This window comes from Lupinus angustifolius, chromosome LG16 (genome assembly GCF_001865875.1).
Source record: "Lupinus angustifolius cultivar Tanjil chromosome LG16, LupAngTanjil_v1.0, whole genome shotgun sequence".
NCBI lineage: Eukaryota > Viridiplantae > Streptophyta > Magnoliopsida > Fabales > Fabaceae > Lupinus > Lupinus angustifolius.
The window spans coordinates 17,546,234-17,565,818 of NC_032024.1; the positions used below are offsets into that span (position 1 = coordinate 17,546,234).

The 19,585-nt window shown below is 29.2% G+C and overlaps 3 protein-coding genes across 3 annotated transcripts; all 3 read left to right on the forward strand.

Moving 5' to 3' along the window:
• On the forward strand, nt 6,770–10,982 carry LOC109329045 (calmodulin-binding protein 60 G-like). Its single transcript, XM_019562708.1, has 8 exons — nt 6,770–6,992; nt 7,255–7,330; nt 7,985–8,031; nt 8,147–8,634; nt 8,833–8,993; nt 9,118–9,321; nt 9,465–9,636; nt 9,781–10,982. Exons 1-8 carry the CDS (start codon nt 6,883–6,885, stop codon nt 10,248–10,250), a joined length of 1,728 nt encoding a protein of 575 aa, XP_019418253.1. The 5' UTR covers nt 6,770–6,882; the 3' UTR covers nt 10,251–10,982.
• LOC109330081 (dnaJ homolog subfamily B member 6) lies at nt 11,921–14,017 on the forward strand. The gene is made up of 5 exons (XM_019564092.1): nt 11,921–12,210; nt 12,310–12,397; nt 12,577–12,647; nt 13,390–13,446; nt 13,727–14,017. The coding sequence occupies exons 1-5, from the start codon at nt 12,097–12,099 to the stop codon at nt 13,880–13,882; spliced, it is 486 nt and encodes a 161-aa protein (XP_019419637.1). The 5' UTR covers nt 11,921–12,096; the 3' UTR covers nt 13,883–14,017.
• LOC109330084 (GATA transcription factor 15-like) lies at nt 17,066–19,094 on the forward strand. Its single transcript, XM_019564098.1, has 3 exons — nt 17,066–17,427; nt 17,529–17,633; nt 18,373–19,094. Exons 1-3 carry the CDS (start codon nt 17,401–17,403, stop codon nt 18,658–18,660), a joined length of 420 nt encoding a protein of 139 aa, XP_019419643.1. The 5' UTR covers nt 17,066–17,400; the 3' UTR covers nt 18,661–19,094.

The following is a 19,585-nucleotide window of genomic DNA, read 5'->3' on the forward strand; positions in this document are numbered from 1 at the left end:
TTCCAACAACGAAGTTCAGACATTGTCTGGACTTGATTGATGTCCAGAATCTCTAGTGGGCATGAAGAAGAGCAACATGAAAATAGTTATGATAGTCTTTTAGCCAAGATGGAGATTTATTAAATAATGGCTTAAAAGAAAAAGAGAATGATGTGGCAAAAGAAGTGGCTATGGTGAAACCTTCTTGTGGCCAAGTAAAATGAGTGGCTATAGTGTAACCTTTTTTGTAGCCAATGAGAAGAAGAGGTTGTGGTGAAGCATCTTTGTTTTTGGCCATACAATCCTCAAGGCTTTGGCTATAAATAGGAATGCTCCAAGCCATTGTAAGACACTCCAATATTCTAGCCTTAGTGCATATTCTCTCTTCTTCTCTTGTTCTAATATTGTGAGGAATATTTTAGTGTTTAAGATATACTTGAGAGAGAGTGATATTGGGTGTACTTGGGTTTTGGGAAGTGAGTGAAACACTTGAGTGAACTTGTAATTCTCTTTGATCATAGTGATAATATCATTGTTGCTCTTCAACCGTGGACGTAGGCAAATTGCTGAACCACGTTAATTTCTCGGTGTCATTTTCTCTATTATATTTTCTCCATGTGTCTTCCGCATCAACAATATATGTCAATAATATATCTATAAGATAAAGATGATCTCATCTCCATTCCATTCCCATTGTGATCAAATCATTTTTCTTCTCTTGTTAGAGACTTGAAACAATTTTGATGCATTTGATCTTGATCCATCTAAGCCCTTTCTTTATAGAATGTTGGAACCTTCCTTCAGTTGCATAAAACTTGTATTTGGTCACTCCATGCTTTCTCTTTCTCTCAGGATCATTCCACCAAGATGAATCCTTTGATTTTTTTCACTACCTTTAAACCTTCAATCTCTTTGAAGAAGAACCATAATACAAATACTCAGAGGTTTTACTCTTGTTTGCCCACATTTTTTATCTTTTGAGGATTGAACATCATTCATTTTCTTTAAGAAAATGAGATGACAATAGAATTAGTCGATTATGTTGTTGCTGTTCAATTACCTTTCTCTCTCTTCCTTTATCTATCTTACACAGCGAAAGAAAGAGCGAGAAAGGAAATTGAAATTCAATAAAATAATATTGGGATGATTTAAATGGATGTTTTAGGAATGGGTTGAAAGGGAGAAACATGTTCCTAACTTTGGAGTAGAGTGCAAGGGATAAACAACTCATGATCATGTTGATGTCATGTTTTAATTTGTTTTTCAACAATAGCAAGGACTTAAATTTGGAAGGGGATCTTGTCTAGTAGTGAGAGTCCAATGTTAGATAGGATTATGACACGTAGCAAAAAGAATTCTGACGGTCATAATTTCATATTATTTTTTAATAAAAAATAAATAAATAAAGTTTAAAAAAATTTCAGCCACATGTTCTAGTAATGGCCTCTCCATTATCGGAGAGGAGTTAAACTCGTTAAATTTAGGTCTTAATTATAACAAACCCTTTCAGTAATTATAGAACATATCACGTGCTCCACATCAACAATTCTAGGACACTTATATTCAGAAAATTATATAATATGATTTTTTATAGCCATGTATTATAAATAATACCAACTAACCTAATATTTATCTAATTAAATCAGACCAACTAAATAGATGGAACAATAATGTTCTATTATAAATGATGAATATATTTTTAAAAAGTATATTTATCTTGTTTTATGCATATATTCATAAATAATAAACAACATATTAATAAATAATTTCGTTTTTGTTTTACAGTATATCCTATCACTTTGTGTCTTCTAGCATATAGAGTGATATAAAGGATTAGTAACCCTACTTTTCCCAACTAGTGTTCTCTCCAAGGATGGAATATTGGTTCTCCTTAAATCGAATATTGTTGTGCAACTCATAAAAAACTTAAAATCAATATAAAAATTCTTTTATTATTATGAACACTACTAACAATTCTTCACATTCTCCTTATTCATTATTACCCTCATAATTCTTTTTGGTTTTTAATCATCAGCCATGTGCTAATTTATAACATAAAAAATTACGTATATGATTTTTGGCGATTATATAAGACTTAATGCTATGGACTTTGAAAGTTTCAATAATTGTATGCATAGACTCTAAACTAATACATGCATGTACTTCAATGCTTGTAAAAGCATAATACTGATGTAATGTAAGAGTAAAAAATTATATATAGTCCATACATCATTCATCGTTTATTTGTATTATTTTCTTTGAAAAGTTAAAAATAATTAAATATAAATGATTGATAATACAGTAATAGAGTATAAAACTTATATAATATAAGTACATATATTTTATTATTATTTTTTCTTAAAGAAATTTCTTTGAAATTGGACTGGGAGAAAAAATAGATATAGTTTCTTAATAAAATTGAAGGTTTAATGATGTTCTAGACTCTAAAATGTTAACAATATAAAACCTAGACATGAGGACAAAAGAGACGAGTGTACCGTCTACGAAGATATCCAAGTTACTTCCTCTATATCTTTGACGTATTGGAGTTAAATTACAGTATATACATCAAACTAATTGAAGTATCTTATTAGGTTTAATCGATTTAAATAGTTAAATTATTTATTTTGGATGAATGATTTTATATATAAAAAACATTTTTTATGTATGAATGCAAAATTTTAGACTAAAGCAAAACAAAACATTAGAGTAGTGTCAATTTTGTTGAAATTTAAAGTGAATTGTGTGGTTCAATTCCCAGGTTATTCTGATTTAACCAGATTTAATAAAGTTGGACTACGAACCAGTGTCTTTTTAAGTTCATTTAACAATTCGTTCCCCTAGTCCAATTCTGTTTTCACAATACTAAATAAAACTTCTATTTTGTTTTAAAAAATATGTTGATATTTTAGAAAATAAAAGTTTTTTTACGATACCAAACTTATCCATTCCCTCTACGATAAATAAATAATTTCTTTCGTGATGTGGTGTTTGCCCCTTCTAATAAGTGTCGCTCTTAGAAATGAACTATTGAGTATTGATCTTTGGTATTTTTAGAGATTTAGTGGAACCTTACATTACTAAATCAACACTCAATTAGTTTAGAAAATAAGAGTTGAATTATTACAATATTTGTTTATTCCTTTAATATATTTATATAACCTTAAATACCAACCTTTAAATACTCTTTGGTTATAGAGAATAAGTTAAGAAGAAAGAAATGAGAAAGAAGATGAGAAGAAAGAAAATGGTGAGAAAAAAAGTAGAATTGTGAGTTGTTTAGTAGAAGAGAAAAAGAAGATAGAAAGAGTAGAACTTTACATTTTCATCTATGAAATGGACAATAATACTCTTAGTCACATTAATAATACTTTTCATTATAAATTAAAAATAATTTTTTGTTTAAAATATTAATAAATATAATATTATTATTAAATATATAACTTATAACAAAAATTAAATATATAGATTTAATTGAAGTGTTTAAAAAAATATTAAAAAAGATAATTTTATATTAATGATTAAATATGTTAAGATAAAAAAAATGATAAACAATATAAACAAGGACAAAATTATAAAAACAAAAGACAACACATTCAATTCTCATTTTCTTCCTACAAGTGGGAAGAAGAGTTTTTGTGTGGGACCCACAAGTGAGAGAAATACCTAAACTCTCTTCTCTTTCTCTCTTTCCTTCTTAAATTACCTCTTCCAAACAAAGCATTAAGGATCAGAATGTAATGTCTTGAATTTCTTTCCAAAAAAATTACTTAATTGAATTAAGTAATAATTATCAATTTTTAAAACATTCTTATTAGTAAAATTGAGGGTAGTTTTTTTAATAACTTGAAGAGGGAATGGTTAATTGATTATAAGGTCAAAGATAATTCTTTTTTTTTGTATTATTAATTGTATCTCCTCACATTTTTTGTAAGGAACTAATATTTTTCAGGATTTATGGTTGTCCCTCCAATAAGTGTGACTCTAAAAAATCAAACCTTAAACTTCAGGGATTCAATGAAGCCTTACACTACTTGATCAATGATATGGAATTTTTCTTATATACATCCTTATCCTTAACTAGTATTCATTGTTCAGGGATAATCCATGGCAATGGCCACATTTTAGCATATGTGGTCTTGCATTGAAGAGTAGTCTATTCAACATGTTTGACCTTTTTGCATAAACACATCCAAATTCACATATGTGGTCTTCCATTACTTCTCCAACGTGTTATTTAGTTATTATCTATAATTATATTTTGGGACACATCTATTATCTCAAAATGTGTATCACTTTATGTATCATTTTTATTGATTACTTAGATAAATATTTTATTATTAAATTTTAAACTTAAATATATATTTTTCAACCGAGGAGAGGAAGTTCACTTGAGTGACATACTCTTGTAGTACACCAAATATTAAACCCATACATTGAGATTTCATTTGAAATGCTTCTATGTGTTTTTGCTTTTCTTTATTTTTTGCCTTTCACTATTTGGTTTGATTTTGGTAATTCAAACCTTTTATTAATGGGTGAGGGCAATTTTTTCTATTCTTATAAATGACCCTTATTCCTATTAGATAATCATAAATTTCATTTTGGGTTCAGTAACGGAAAAATGCTAAACTTTTCTAAAATGGGTATGGATTTATTTTCAATATTATTGGTCTGAAATATGGTACGAGACAATATGTTATTGTCTTTCTATTTTCATTTCTTATTGTGTATAAGAAATTTATTATTAAGGTAGTTAGAGTAAAATGTTTAAGAAATTAAATAATAACTAAGTTGGGGTTAAAATTACACGATACTAACATATTAATATTTGCATGTAAAAAATTCTTTTAAGATTGTAACACAAATTATAAAATATTATTAATATATAATCATGTTAAATATCTATAGTATTTTTCTAATTTACATTTTACCTTAATATAATAATTATAATTAATTCTTTTATCTCATTATCTCTCTTATTTATTCATTTCGCTCATTATTAATTTATTATAAAATATTTTCAACTAAATCACACACTTTATCATTTCTTAATTTTTAAAAATATATTATATAATTATAATATTACACATTTAATGTTATTCATTAAATAATGGTCTTATTGACAAAAAAAAGTAATGGAATTAGTCAAAGCTTTATTTCTCACTTCTGCAAACCAAATAAGGAGACCCTTTTACCGCTCCATTTGACTCTTTCCTTAGACAAAATGAAATGTTAATTTTCAACAAAACTATTGAAATGATGTTATAATTTATTCTTTGTTTTTATTAATTTTACCCATCTTATATATAGATTTTTCTGTCACAATTCTTAACCAAACTTCATAATTTAGATACTAAAAAATTATATTAAATTATAAAATATCCTAAGTTTAAGTTTAAAATAGAAAATAACTTGCTTAAAAAACTTACTAATACTTACCTTTTTATTCCTCTTTTCTATTATAGAAACTAGACCATCAAATGACAAATAATATTCTCATTCTTATTTGGATCTTGTATATGTAATTTATTACAACTCCTTATGAAATAAGAACAATATCTACTTTTTCCACAATTATAAACATCGTTCTTATTCTTATTTGAGTTTCACAACTTACTTCATTCTTAACCAAATATTTACTTTTTTTTCATTCTTTCTTTTTGTTCTTACTTTTCTCTTCTTATTCTTATGTATGAACATAATTCATAAAATAAGAATCTCATAGTAAAAAAATAAAATATATTTTCATTTTCATAAAATTAACCTAAGAACAACTATTAGAAATGGTCATGCACTCCAATTAAACATGTAATAATGCGGCTTCTACCATAAACGCGTACTTAGAGAAAACGTTGCCACCTGTGATTTACACCAAGCGTGTCTGCGAAAGAAAAAGGGAAAAATGTGTGATCTTTTTTTTACTTGATCACCAAATAAAATAAAAGTATAATATCTATATATACTAATAATATAAAGATTTATATAAAATTAATATATTATACATCGTTCATTTATAATACTTATATTTAAAAGTCAATAATAATTAAAAATAAATAATAAATGATACAAAACTCTTATATTTTTAATATCAATGTAGTATCTTATTTTCCAAATTCATTATCACTACTGGTTTTCTCTTCCTTTTGACGTTTTTTAAGTCTTGTTAGAATTATAGTATTTACATATGAAAGGCCCGTTCGATTCCAATATTAAGTGTTCGATTTAGGAGAGCAATAATTATTTGGAGGATATTTATGGATTCCGAAATAGATTAATTTTTTACCCAAAAAATACAAAAAGATAAAAAAATACTTTTGTTGGTACCAAAAAAATATGAAAGGAGAAAAAAATTAAAATTAATAAATTATATGGATAATATTATGAATGGTGGTATGATGATATTGTGATAAAAAATATATAATAATAATTCATATTTACATTTATATTATGATTGACTATATTGTGATACAAAAACACAATAGTTAATCTAATCAATATTTACATCAAATTAACGCATTAAATGATAAAGGTAAACTGAATTTTAAGTCAAACTTTTAGAGTAGGACAAAAGCTTAAAACACACGTCAAGTTCCAAGTTAGCCTAATTTATCATGTAAGGATTTTTTTAAATAATTAATTCACTTTCTACGAATTTTTATTCTAAAAAATATTGATTTTTTTTGGGATTAACGTGTCCTATTAGTACACCGCAGATGAAAGAAATTTCCTTGCTTCTTCCTGCAAAATTTTAGTCAATGTGTCAGTTTCTTTATAAATATAGCATTTTTGCTTTTAGTATTATTATTACTTTAGGTTCTTAGTTTGTACTACATTTGAGTTATATCATTGAGAAGTCTTAGAACACAAAATTTGCATTTGTTTGTAATTTTAATATTTTGGATGGTACCAAAAATACAATCTCAACAAGAGCATGAAGGTAGTAGTGGCAAAATTCCAATTCAGGAGTCAAAATGGAGTCATCATTTTGATACAAAACAAGCACAAATAATGTACATTTTATTTATTTGTATGCTTATAATTTTGCTAGGAAAAAAAAGTATTTTTCTGAGCACATATCCTATCCAAAAAAATTGTCACGAAGTACAACTTGTTGCGATCGATTGAAAAAATAAGTTTAATAATTAAGAATTTTCTGACCAATCACAACAAGTGACATCACTTTTTGGAACAAAAGATGTGTTTTTTTGGGACCACCTTTACTTATATTTGTGCTCTTTTAGCTCTAAATCCAATTTTCTGTTTATTGTGCAGTGGACTTAGAAATGTAATAAACTTGCTATGCTTGAATGATCACAATTCATACTTGGAAACTTTCCTGAGAAGATTGGTAAGTAATAAATAATTCTATTATCTTTGTGGTAATGTCTTCAGAAAGATTGTTTTTCTGTTTATTTTATTTCAGTTAGTTTTGAGCATCTTCTACATTTGAAAAGTACCTATCACAATTCACAACCAAGTTATGGTTTGATAGGATTTTCTTAACTTGATTAAGAGGTGGATAATCACTTAAAATGGTCATGCATATTTATCTTCTAATATTATCAGATATTCGACATAGTTTTATATTGATTGTCGAATATCTGACACAAACTCTGCCTTTTATTTAGGCTTAGGATCAGCTGTGTATAGCATAAACGCACATATGCATGGTTAGGAATGAATGTGTTATGAAAAAGTTGGGTCAGCTCCCATTATAGAAATATGTTAGAATCGCGTCTTACAGTTTAGACATATGTCGAGAAGAATGTTTGAAGCCCTCGGTAAAGAGAATTATTAAAAGGAGTCTAGTCCAATTTCTAGAGGGCTAAGAAAAATCATAAGAGAAACAATTACGAAAGATTTAGAGATCAATACTTTCTGAATATATTTGATTTATGATATAATATCATGACAGATGTGATCCATATAGCCGATCTCACATAAGGGACTAAGGCTTGGTTGTTGTTGTTACCTGATTGATTCATTTTTATTCCTCAAATAGGTAAGAGAAGCTGTGGAAAGCAAAATCCAGGATTATCAATTTCCAAGGTTTGTTTTCATTTCCTGATTCTATGCAAATAAGAAACAATTCTTGAGTTCAATATGCTAAACTTTTTCTCTTCCTTGTAACATAATATTCAATTTTCTACAAAATTTGTTGCAGACCAAGGATTAATAATCAAGCTAGCATATCTGGAACAAAACTCTTCCAATTGTGTTTCATTAATAAGTTACCTGATAAAATTTTCAGCCTCTCTAATATCAAAGCAGAAGATAAATCACCTCTTCAAATTGCACTATTTGATGTTAATACTAAATCTATAGTCAATAATGGTCCACTATCTTCAATAAAGATAGAGATATGTGCCCTTAATGGTGATTTTGGAAGTGAAGATTGGACTGAAGTTGAATTCAATGCCAATATCTTGAAAGAAAGAAAGGGTAAAGGACTATTAGTTAATGGAGAAAGGTTTATTACTCTAAAAAATGGTGTTGGTTGTGTCACAAAAATTACTATAACTGATAATTCAAGATGGGTAAAGAGCAGAAAGTTCAGATTAGGTGCCAAAATTGTGAAATCAATTTCCATTGGGACAAATGTTAAGGAAGGTAGAAGTGAAGCTTTTGTGGTCAAAGATTCCAGAGGAGAATGTATGTCTTGAAAATTCTGTTCTTTTTTCTTTGTCTATTACATTCTAGGACACAACTATTGCTATCTTGAAAATTCTGTTCTTTTTCTCTGTCTATTATTACATTCTAGGACATAACTATTGATATCATGAAACTTTAGTATCTGTTAGTTTGTTGGTTTTAGAACTACTAAACTGACATGTAATTTGGTTAATGAAGCATACAAGAAACACTACCCTCCGTCGTTGAAGGACGATGTATGGCGTTTGGAGAAAATTAGCAAAGGTGGAAAAATCCACGCGCGGCTCGCTCTCGATGGAATTCGCACTGTTAAGGATTTCTTGCAGTTATACACAATTAATCAATCCTTATTGCTTGAGGTAAAGTTGTTTCTCTTTTTATTTTCTTGTTTTATGTGTTGATAGTCATTACCTCTATGTAAAATAGTAATGAAGTTCGTACATAAGATGTATGTTCATCGGATTTTTTCGTTCCGAGATGCAGAAGTTTGGCAAATTTTCGAAGAAGTCGTGGTTAGCGATTACTGCACATGCCAAGACATGTGTGATAGATGATTCAAATCTTTACAGTTACCAAACAGAAGAACCACCAATAGGGCTTGTATTCAATTCTATCTACAACCTTGTTGAAGTGACTTTTGATGGCCAAAACTATTTTTCACCAGATACTCTCACCCCTAATGATAAGGTAGTGTTTATATCCAATTCTCAATTGGCTGAGAAGTGAAATTTTAACGAAAATTTTGCGTCCGAAATGTTGGTTCCAGAAAACTAGTAATTCATGTCTTATCACTAACTAGTCTACAAATCATTTTCCTTATTCATTGACAGATTGTGGTAGAATTAGTCAAGCAACATGCTTACAAAAATGTGAATAATTTGAAATCGATTGATGAGACTTCGTTAAGCTGCGTAAGACCCGCGGCATTTCTAAGAGCAAGTCGATCTGATGCTCCGGATCAAGTTTTGCCACAGATTAATATTTCAACAGCAGAAGATACATGTAAGTATAATTTTCTGGCTATTCCATTCACTGCCTTAAAAACTTTCATGTTTTTATGTATGTTACTGTAAGTTTTAGATCTTGTCCTATTTCGCGAATTCGGCTTTTCATGTTGAACTCTTTGCTATAATCTGTATTATGCAGATCAACAAGAAACATGTGCAGATAATAATCAACCATTCATATCTGCTTCATATATTGATGAAGGAGCACATGATAACCAAACTTATGCTGATCCATTGCTAGACCAAAGAGAAATGCCACAAAATAGTTATGAAGAAAGTGATTTTTTCTCTAATTGGAACTTTCATGGATCATATATTCCACTTTTTGAAGGTGGTTTTTCAACAGAGAATGAAAGTTCTGATATTCAACTCATAAATGATTATCCTACTTATACAACATGGGTGCAAGAAAATGGCTTTTACTATGGTTCTTCTGATGGAGCTGAATTTAGTAGTCATTGTTCTTTTCTTAATTCTTCTATGGATATATCAAGCAGTGAGAAATCCAAAGCAGTGTGGCATAAGATTCTGACTGTTCTCAAATGTCTCATATCAATCAAAAGGGATGCATCTGCCAGAAGGAATGGAAATCTATTCTACTATAATTAACAGAGTAAATACTCATTTTAGTCTCTGCTGTTTTTCGACCTTACTAGTCTGATCACTCAAAAATTGAAAATTCAAAATGATTCTAAAAATTTCAAACGTGAGTCACATTACTCCTTTTTAGGATCAAATTAGTCTTATCAGATATTGTAATACACGCTAAAAATGACTAATTTGACTCACATCTTAAGTTTTTGGGACCATTTTTAGTTTTTCAATTTTCAAGGACAAAACTGGTAAGATCACATTCAAATTGGTAATTACTTTAATTATTAAACCCTTGTGTGATACCTTTGTTTGATGGACTTAATATGTATACACGGGTAGTATAAGTGTTTTTTACACTATCAGCAAATCCTCGCCATTCTTATGTTAGTTATCATTGACTTTCAAAACAAAAGTATTACAAATCAATGGTGGATGATAGATTGACAGTGTAAAATACTTTACACTACCGGTACACAGATTTTAAGTTTGATTAGCAGGTATTGAACATGTCACAAAAGTCTAGGATATAAGTTCCCTAGAATGTGTCTTAGTATATTTGTGTCTAGGAAATTGATAGCATCCTTCAATTTCAACTGCAGTGAAGAATACCCTAAGATAGGACCCTGCTGTAATTTATGGTGTCAAGTTATGTATTTATAATTTGTGCCTGTATTCTGTAAAATTAGTTTCATACATACACTGTAAAATATTCACATAACATCTATGTAAGAAATATTTTATATTGGTCCAAGATAACCATTTATATGTTTTATTGTTATTACAATTTAAGTTATATATTTGCTTGAATTTGCAGTGCCAAAATGGACAACTTTTGTTTTTTGTAGTTAAATTTAAAAAAGAAATTATGTACACAATCTATTAATACAAACCCACAAAATTATTACCAACGGACCTTGATTCGAGTGGTACATGCTTGATTCCCTTTTAAGCAAGGTCTCTAGTTTGAGTCTTATAGATGAAAAAAATCATCGCTGAGAGAGTTAACCCCATGTACCTATAGATGTTTCCGACTCAGACAAGATTACTTTTAGTGTGATGATACACGTGGGAAACAAAAAAAAACCACAATTGTTAGCATTGATATCGATGTCAACTTAGATTTCCTTTTTCGAATGAGCAATATGAAGTTGTGAGCAATGAAGTGGTGTGATTTTACTTATTTGGTCTCTATTATCTTTCCCCTCAGTTAGGCAATAAATCCGGTTCGTGTAACGGAAACGATAGTTATACAACATTAGATAGGATTGTTTTAATTTGACTACCAAGATGCTCTATCACACTTATGACCCCAAATGTTTATAAGAATTTCTACTTGGTATAAATAATAACAGAAATTTGAGTTCAACATATAACATCAATCATTCTCCTTTATTCTGATACTAAACAATATAACGCTAATACAATAACATATTTCACGACAATCGGAAAGATGAGATCTTGTCCATCAACAAACCAAATCTGCCTGCTGAAAAAATGAGTGTACAATCTCTGACTTTTGAGTGGCAGACAATGTAATATTGGCAACTCCAAGTGTCATTTATATACCCAACAACGAAAATATCTAACTCCGATAGCGATTCCATAATGTCTCGAAGTTTCTTCTAATATATCTCTCTCCCGCGAAAACAATAAGATATTTTTCTCTCTCTCCTTTCATTACTACACTTATTCTCTCTCTCTATAAACAAAAAAAGTCATTTTCATTTTCTTCTTTCTATATACTTTTAACTTATTCATTTTTAATCTCTATTTCCCTTTCAGTTCTGTTTCTTTCGGTTCATTAAATTTTTTTGCGTTTTTCACTTTTTTTCCTTCTTCTTCTTCTTCATTCTTTCGTGTGATGGATCGAGAAGGAGGAGGATCCAACGGTGGATCTTGTTACTACACTGTTCTCGGGATCCACAGAGATGCCTCCTCCTCTGATATTCGCACTGCGTATCGAAAACTCGCTATGGTAATCAAACGACACCGTTTCACTCTTTTTTCTTCATATTTTTAATTTTCAATTTCAAAGTTCAATTTATATAAATATATTTTTTTGCTTCAATTTCAGAAGTGGCACCCTGATAAATCTGCAAGGAATCCTGCTACTGTTGGAGAAGCTAAGCGACGGTTTCAACAAATACAAGAAGCTTATTCAGGTTAGATTGTAATTACATTACTATTTTTCATCTATTTAGTTAAAGAACTAATCTTTTTCGGGATGTGTGGGTGTGACTGTCATTTCCAATAATTATCGTAATCTATTATTATTTTAGTGTTAATTGTGATTTTGATTTTGATTTGAAGGGTGATGAATGTTATTGTTTTGTGGTGACAGTTCTTTCGGATGAATCGAAGAGGTTAACGTACGATGCGGGGCTTTATGATCCATTAGAGGAAGATAACCAAGTTCGTATTTTTTGCCTTTTTTATGAACACTGATATTTTCCGCATCACAAAAAATATCTACTGATTTTAAATTATTGTTTAATAAAATAAATAGAAAAATTAAGAAAAAAGATTTTTTGCATTGTTTTTCAGTATTGGTCTGCTTTAGGTTTTTGCATATTATGGTACCGAAAAAATTAAGTGACAACTTTATAGGGTTTTAATTTTTTATACCCAGTGCATAAATATTCTGATAGTTAAAATTTTAACTATATATTGAATAAAACAACCTTGGGATTTATAAAAAATAAATAAATATTAATTAAATGTATTTTTCATTTAAAATGGACATCTGATCATGATTGTATGCAATACGGTGTCGTTTAGAATTTTATACTGGCAAAACGGTGGTATAGTTTTTCTTCGTCTTGTGTATGGTAATATTTGCCTTGCCGACTTTTAATTATGAGTGTAATATGTATACACTGATAATATCATTTATTATTCATTTACATTATGATTAATTGTGAGTTGCATTATGATTACTCGTGTATATGTTAAATAGAAAAAATGTATGTACTTGAGTTAAATACACTGTTATTATAATGTTGAAATGATATGGTCACAGTAAATAAATTTTTGCCATAACATTGTTTATGGCATGCTCCTATTGATTGAAGAAAGTTTTGAACTTTTGATTTGATTATTTGGATTTGATTCAATTCTAAATTAGCCACAATTTTGTATTTTTTGTGCAACACAGGAATTTTGTGATTTCATGCAAGAAATGATCTCAATGATGAACAATGTCAAAGACGAGGTAGTGATTTCTATCCATTTTCAACAACTTTCTTATTTTGGCGAAAATTAAGAAACACATAAATTCAAGAGTTTAAAATCTTTGCACTGACATTTGTGAAGTTTTTTCAGCACATCATCTACCATTGATTTATATTAATTTTGTTTGAGAGTCAAATGTAGTCAATAAATCAATGATGAATGATTGACTAACAGTGTAAAAAACATTTACAATGTCAGTATTATACAATATTAAATCTAGAAAGCCTTTAGTAATTCAATGGAATTGTCTCATTTTTTAGGGGGACAGTTTAGAAGACCTACAAAGGATGTTCATGGATATTGTCGGTGGAGATGATATGAACTTTGAACTGAACCAGGATCGAACGGCTGGTAAGAGAGGACGTGTTGATGGATCAATGGGCACCGCATCTAAGCGCACCAACTCTTGCTGTTAGTGCGAAGCACTGGATCCATGTAAATTTTAATCTTAATCTTTTGTTGCACTATTGAATGATTGAAATTGAACCTTTTCAATATATATTTAAGTTGTGGGGTTTTAGTTTGGAACAATTAATCAATTGCAAATAATACACCATGTCCATGTTTTTTTATGCACGCCACAAAAATATTCTTAACCAATAGACTTTAACGAAATTAAAATTGCAATTTTTAATTCCAATTTCATGTGGGAAATAGATCTTAAATATCTAATCCTATTATACTTTTGGGGCATTATATTACTTAAATTTTGCTGATTCAAATTTAGATTTTTCAAGGATTTTCATTGATCACCTAGGATTGCGAATAACTCAAACCTAAATTCCTAATGGACTAACTTAGGAAAATTTGATGAACCATATTAAAACCAATTAATTGGATCAGTATAAATGGTATTTAGTGTACTAAGTCCAAATTAATAAAAGATTTTTTTAAGATTATAAGGATTTTCTTTTAAGCTATACAACTCACTCCCCTTACATGGTAAAAAATTAAAATAAATATTCCCACACCATACATGGAGTGTGCTGGGATGAATACAAATCCAGACATTTCGTGCTTCCTTCACCAATACAAAACTAAATTTTTTGTGGCACTGCTAATTGATATTGACTATTGAGGCTTAGTAGCATTAGCCATAAATGTAATTAAACAATTGCTTTATGATATTCATTTTTACTTTCTTTTTTGTACTACACTAGTACCATGGAAATTTGCCTAGTTTCTTTTTGTAATTAATTAATCTTTTTTGGAGTGTATGACTGTCCCTCCCAACAAGTGTTGCAACCAAGAATCATACTTTTGATCTTTGGTTATCCTGAAGATCTAGCAGAGTCTTAAATAATAGACCAACATATTGTTATATTCATTTTTACTATCAAACCTTTCCTTTGTATAAAAGTCTATCATATATTGTAAAAAATTAACTTTGATTTAGAATATTATAATTTTATGTAATTCATTCTGATTTTCATTTGTCAGAACCTTAAAGGGATTATATACACTTTACAAGTAATACAAGGATAATAATATGTCGGTTAACTAACCAACTTAACTACATATTCAACTATATTATAATCATATTGTGGATAAAACAATCCTAAGAAACTTCTAAAAAGAAACTAAAGAATAAAAATATAGCAAAACAAAAATAGAAGCAAACTGGATGACCCATGGCCTAAGCCAGGAGATACAACTAAGGGTGGAAACAGGTCAAACCGCCTATCAGAGGCCTATTACCTGACCTATAACAGGCTAGGCCAGGCCAGGCTTTTTTGACGAACAAGCCAGACTCAGGCTTTTTAAAAAGCCTATTTAGCTTAATAGGTCAGACTTTAGGCCACCTAAAAGGCCTATAAAGCCTAACAGGCCGGCCTATTTAGTTATATTATAAAGAATAAAGAATGTTGAAATTATACTATTTTAATATAAGCAATATTATTATATTTGTGTAATATAAATATAAAAATGTATATAAAAATATAATTTAATTATTAGAATTAGATGAGCCTAACTAAAAATAAGCATATAAGCCTATTAAAATGTAGACATGGTAGCCTATTTCATGAGCTAGTATAATAGACCTTTAAACACGCTAACAGGCCAGACTAGGCTTTTAAACAGGTCAGACCTAGGCTTAGAATTTTTTTTAAACAGGCTAACAGACCAGGCCCAAACTCCTATGTGCTATATAGGTTGGACCTGTTTAAGGCAAAGCCTGGTCTGGCCTGTTTCCACCCTTAGATACAACCAAGCCGTGGGTAGTAGACCTATAGACATAACCGATGCTATGGAACATGGCTAGACCGTGGTTGATAAACATGATTGTGTTGTTCTAAAATATTTTGAATATAGGATGAAAGAACATCTTTTTGTTCTTGATGATTGGAGAAAAGTTTGGTTATCAGTCTAATATTTATTAAGGTTTTATCTAAACCAAAACCATATTATACCTGAGATTTGTATTCCAACAATGGTTGTCACATCTTTCCTTTTTGTTTTCTATTTTGATTTTACCGGAAGTGTGGACAAATATAGGCAAGAAAATAAAAGTACAAAAATGAGACATTTTCATCCATTTCATATGATTAATTATTCGACCCATGTTGTACATATTTTGTTATACTTGATTAAAAAAATCAGATCCTGAATTTCAATTTAGTATGTTCCTTGCTAAAAAATTTCTCTCCGGTTAAAAAATGTGATTAGGATTAAATGTGTCACATTAATAAGCACCCTTCGCCCTCTTTAGTTTTTAATAAAGCAAAACCTCATATTTAAGATATGAGATTACATTCAAGGAGTATAATATCTACATATTTAATTTATACATAATTAATATATTATCTATAATTTATTTGTATCATTTATATTTAAAATTAATGATAATTAAGTATAAATTATATAATAACAATGTCAAGAACTTTTTCCCTATATATATCCAATTCAAAATCATAAAAAGGATTAAGCTAACATTTTTGTATGTTAATCACTATATTTTTCTAATGTCATGTATTATAGATCGAATTTTTAGGTTGTGATTATTTCTACATTCCTCAAAATCAAAAAATATAGTGATTAACATATATAAATATATCAAAACATAAATATAAATGATGGTTCATGATGTGTATGGCCATATAGGTATGAATTTGAAAAAATAAACTCAAACCTAATTAGAAAAATCTAGTTTTATTGTAAAATTTAAAAAGTTTATGTTAATTGAATTTTATAGGAAAGTTGAAAGGGTGATGAAAATTTGAAAACTCAGGTGTCTTCTTATTTCTTTCCTTTCTCAAAATAAAAAATCAACTACCTAATATATTATCTATAAGTATGGTTAGGAGTATATCTACTGTCTCATATCTAATATCACTCTATGTGTCATTATTTTTAATTGGTTAAAAATATATTTAAGTTGATGCCACCTCACTTTAAAGGCATATAGGCTATTTTTGAAAAAGGATTCTTTGGAGTCCAGTACTATATAAGATGATAGCATGTGGTAAAAAAATATTTTTAACGGTCATGATTTTATATTATTTTTAAATAAAAAAATTTAGAAAAATTTCAGTCACATATTCAAGTAATAGTCTCTCCATTACTAGAGAAGAGTTAAACTAGCTATATTTTTACATGGACAAAAGGTGTCTAGATATTTCCATTCCCTTTTGTATCCGTGACGTGTGACTCCATAGGCAGGACATTCCGACACGTCATAAGGACACATGGCTATGTTGTCACTAACATTAAGGGCATTTCAGTCATTCTGAACGACACCCTTAAGGTTTTTTGTGGCATAGTCCTATAGTCGGTTATTTTCACTTCAATTCATGTTCCTTAATAACTCTACTAGTACAATCCAATTCGGTGATTCGGTTACTACTCTTGTCTTTTTCATTACCCTTTTATTTTGTCTTTGTGAAAGCATTTAATAATGTTGAGATTCTAAGTTGTGTTTGATGAAATTAGCTTAATGGTAATGATGGATCTAAAAGACAAGGTACATATGGGTTTTTGATTTGAGGTATGTGATTTTTGTGAATATTTATGATGATATGTTACTAATGTTTTTTTTGTGTGATTGTTATTATTATGATATAGGAATGGTTATGTTATGAGGAGGAGTTGAATGAAACTAAGAAATCTTGTACTCATTGCAAAACTACTAAAACACCACTTTGGAGAGCTGGACCAGCTGGACCTAAGGTGAACCGTAATGTAATTTGTTATGTAAATTATGGTTATACTTTTTGTTAACTATCTCTAGTCGGTACCATACCTCACTATATGAGAGTCTTCGTGTATTGACTTGTCCTTTTTATAGAACTCGTGGTATTTAAAGTGGGATGCCATTTTATGGTAAGGTTATCACTTAGTAATCATAAGTCATAATAATAATAATATCAAATTTGGGATACAATATTTGAGCATGTAAGGTAAGATTGTGTATATCTATCGCCGAGATTATCTGGAAGCCTCGTGCACTAGGCTCTAGGCAAATGATTTCTGTTTAAAACAATTCAGCCCCCTTATGATGTTTGTGTGATCTTGCAATTTTCCTTTGATTCCTCAAAATTTTAAGTGTGTGAATGTGTATGTGGTGGTTTGTTGTTTAACCACCTTTGATATACCAAGAAATGTGAGGTTTGTATTTGAGTAACACTAATTTTTTGTTGCAATCATATTTGTTAAGTGTGTATTATCTGTACATTATCAGTATAAAAATTTATACATAATCATTACATCATTCATCTATTATTAGTTAATGGTGGGTAATACAAGGACAACATATCAAACTCATAAATTTTAGTTAGAGATTGGGACAGTTAATATATGTAGAATATATTAAATTTGAAAGTTAATTTTTTATACAACTTTTTTGTTTTGATTCTTAGCACTTACCTTTTATCAATGTTCTTTTCCTCATTTTTTTCTCCTGATGCAGACATTGTGCAATGCATGTGGAATCAGATATAGGAAGAAAAGGGATTCTATGGTGGGAATGAACAAAGGACATGAGAGGAAAAGAGAAAAATCAGAAAGAAAATTTGATGTTGGTGTTAACAAAGATTTGAACAAGTCCTTGAAAATGAAGTTAAATGCATTAGGAAAAGAGGTTTTGTTGCATCAATCAAACTCAATTGTGAAGAAACAAAGGAAGAACAGGTTAGGAGAGGAAGAACAAGCAGCTTTTTGTTTAATGGCATTGTCTTGTGGCTTTGTTTTTGCTTAAAATGAAACAAAGCATTGTTCATTGAAGTTCACCCCTAATCATGGATCAACAAAAAGAACAAACTTTTTTGGTTTTTTTTGTCTATAAGCTAACCCCTTTTTAGGATTAAGAAGTGATGTACCCTTTTGTTTATATTAAGATGGTATTTCACAATGTTCTAGTCTAGTTAGGGAGAAAGAGCTATCCTTGCGTGCCATTTACCGACTACTTACATACGGGTATGCAAGTGATCTACCGACTACTTACATACGGGTATGCGAGTGATCGCATACCCGTAATTGTGCCGAATATTTGGTAATAGTGGCCTGGCTAACCATATGGTCTAGCTCTTCTTTGTCTCTCTTTTACCTTGTTTTGTTTATATGGTATATATGTTCAATTAGGGGTTGATGTAAATGTTTCAAAATATATGGGTAATTATAATGTAATCTTCATGTCATGGTTTTCTTGAGGCAGAAAAATAAAATGTTCAAGTGGAACGAGGCAGCATTTCAATCTTAGTAGTTATAAGAGCATAAAGCAGAAAGAATGTGTACATCTTCAATTTAGCTCATAATGATTCCCATAAAAAATGAGTTTAAAATGTATGTATTATCGGTGTAAAGTTTTTTTACACGGTTAACACATTTTTTTATCATTTATGAATAATAATTATACTGTTAATATATATATATATATTAAATTCGGAAAAATAGCTCATAAAGATGATATAAGAGGCAACGTTAAATTTGGGCAACCTAAATTAAAATGATAAAGTCTCTTACACTTACAAAAACACCTTGGATCAAATTAGTTGACATTATGTATTTTACAATATTAAGTCAAATTAATGATAAATGTTTAAGAAGAATGCTAACTTGTATTTACAATCTAATGATATTATTCATCATTTATCATCTATGCATATTATTTTAGTTAACATTTA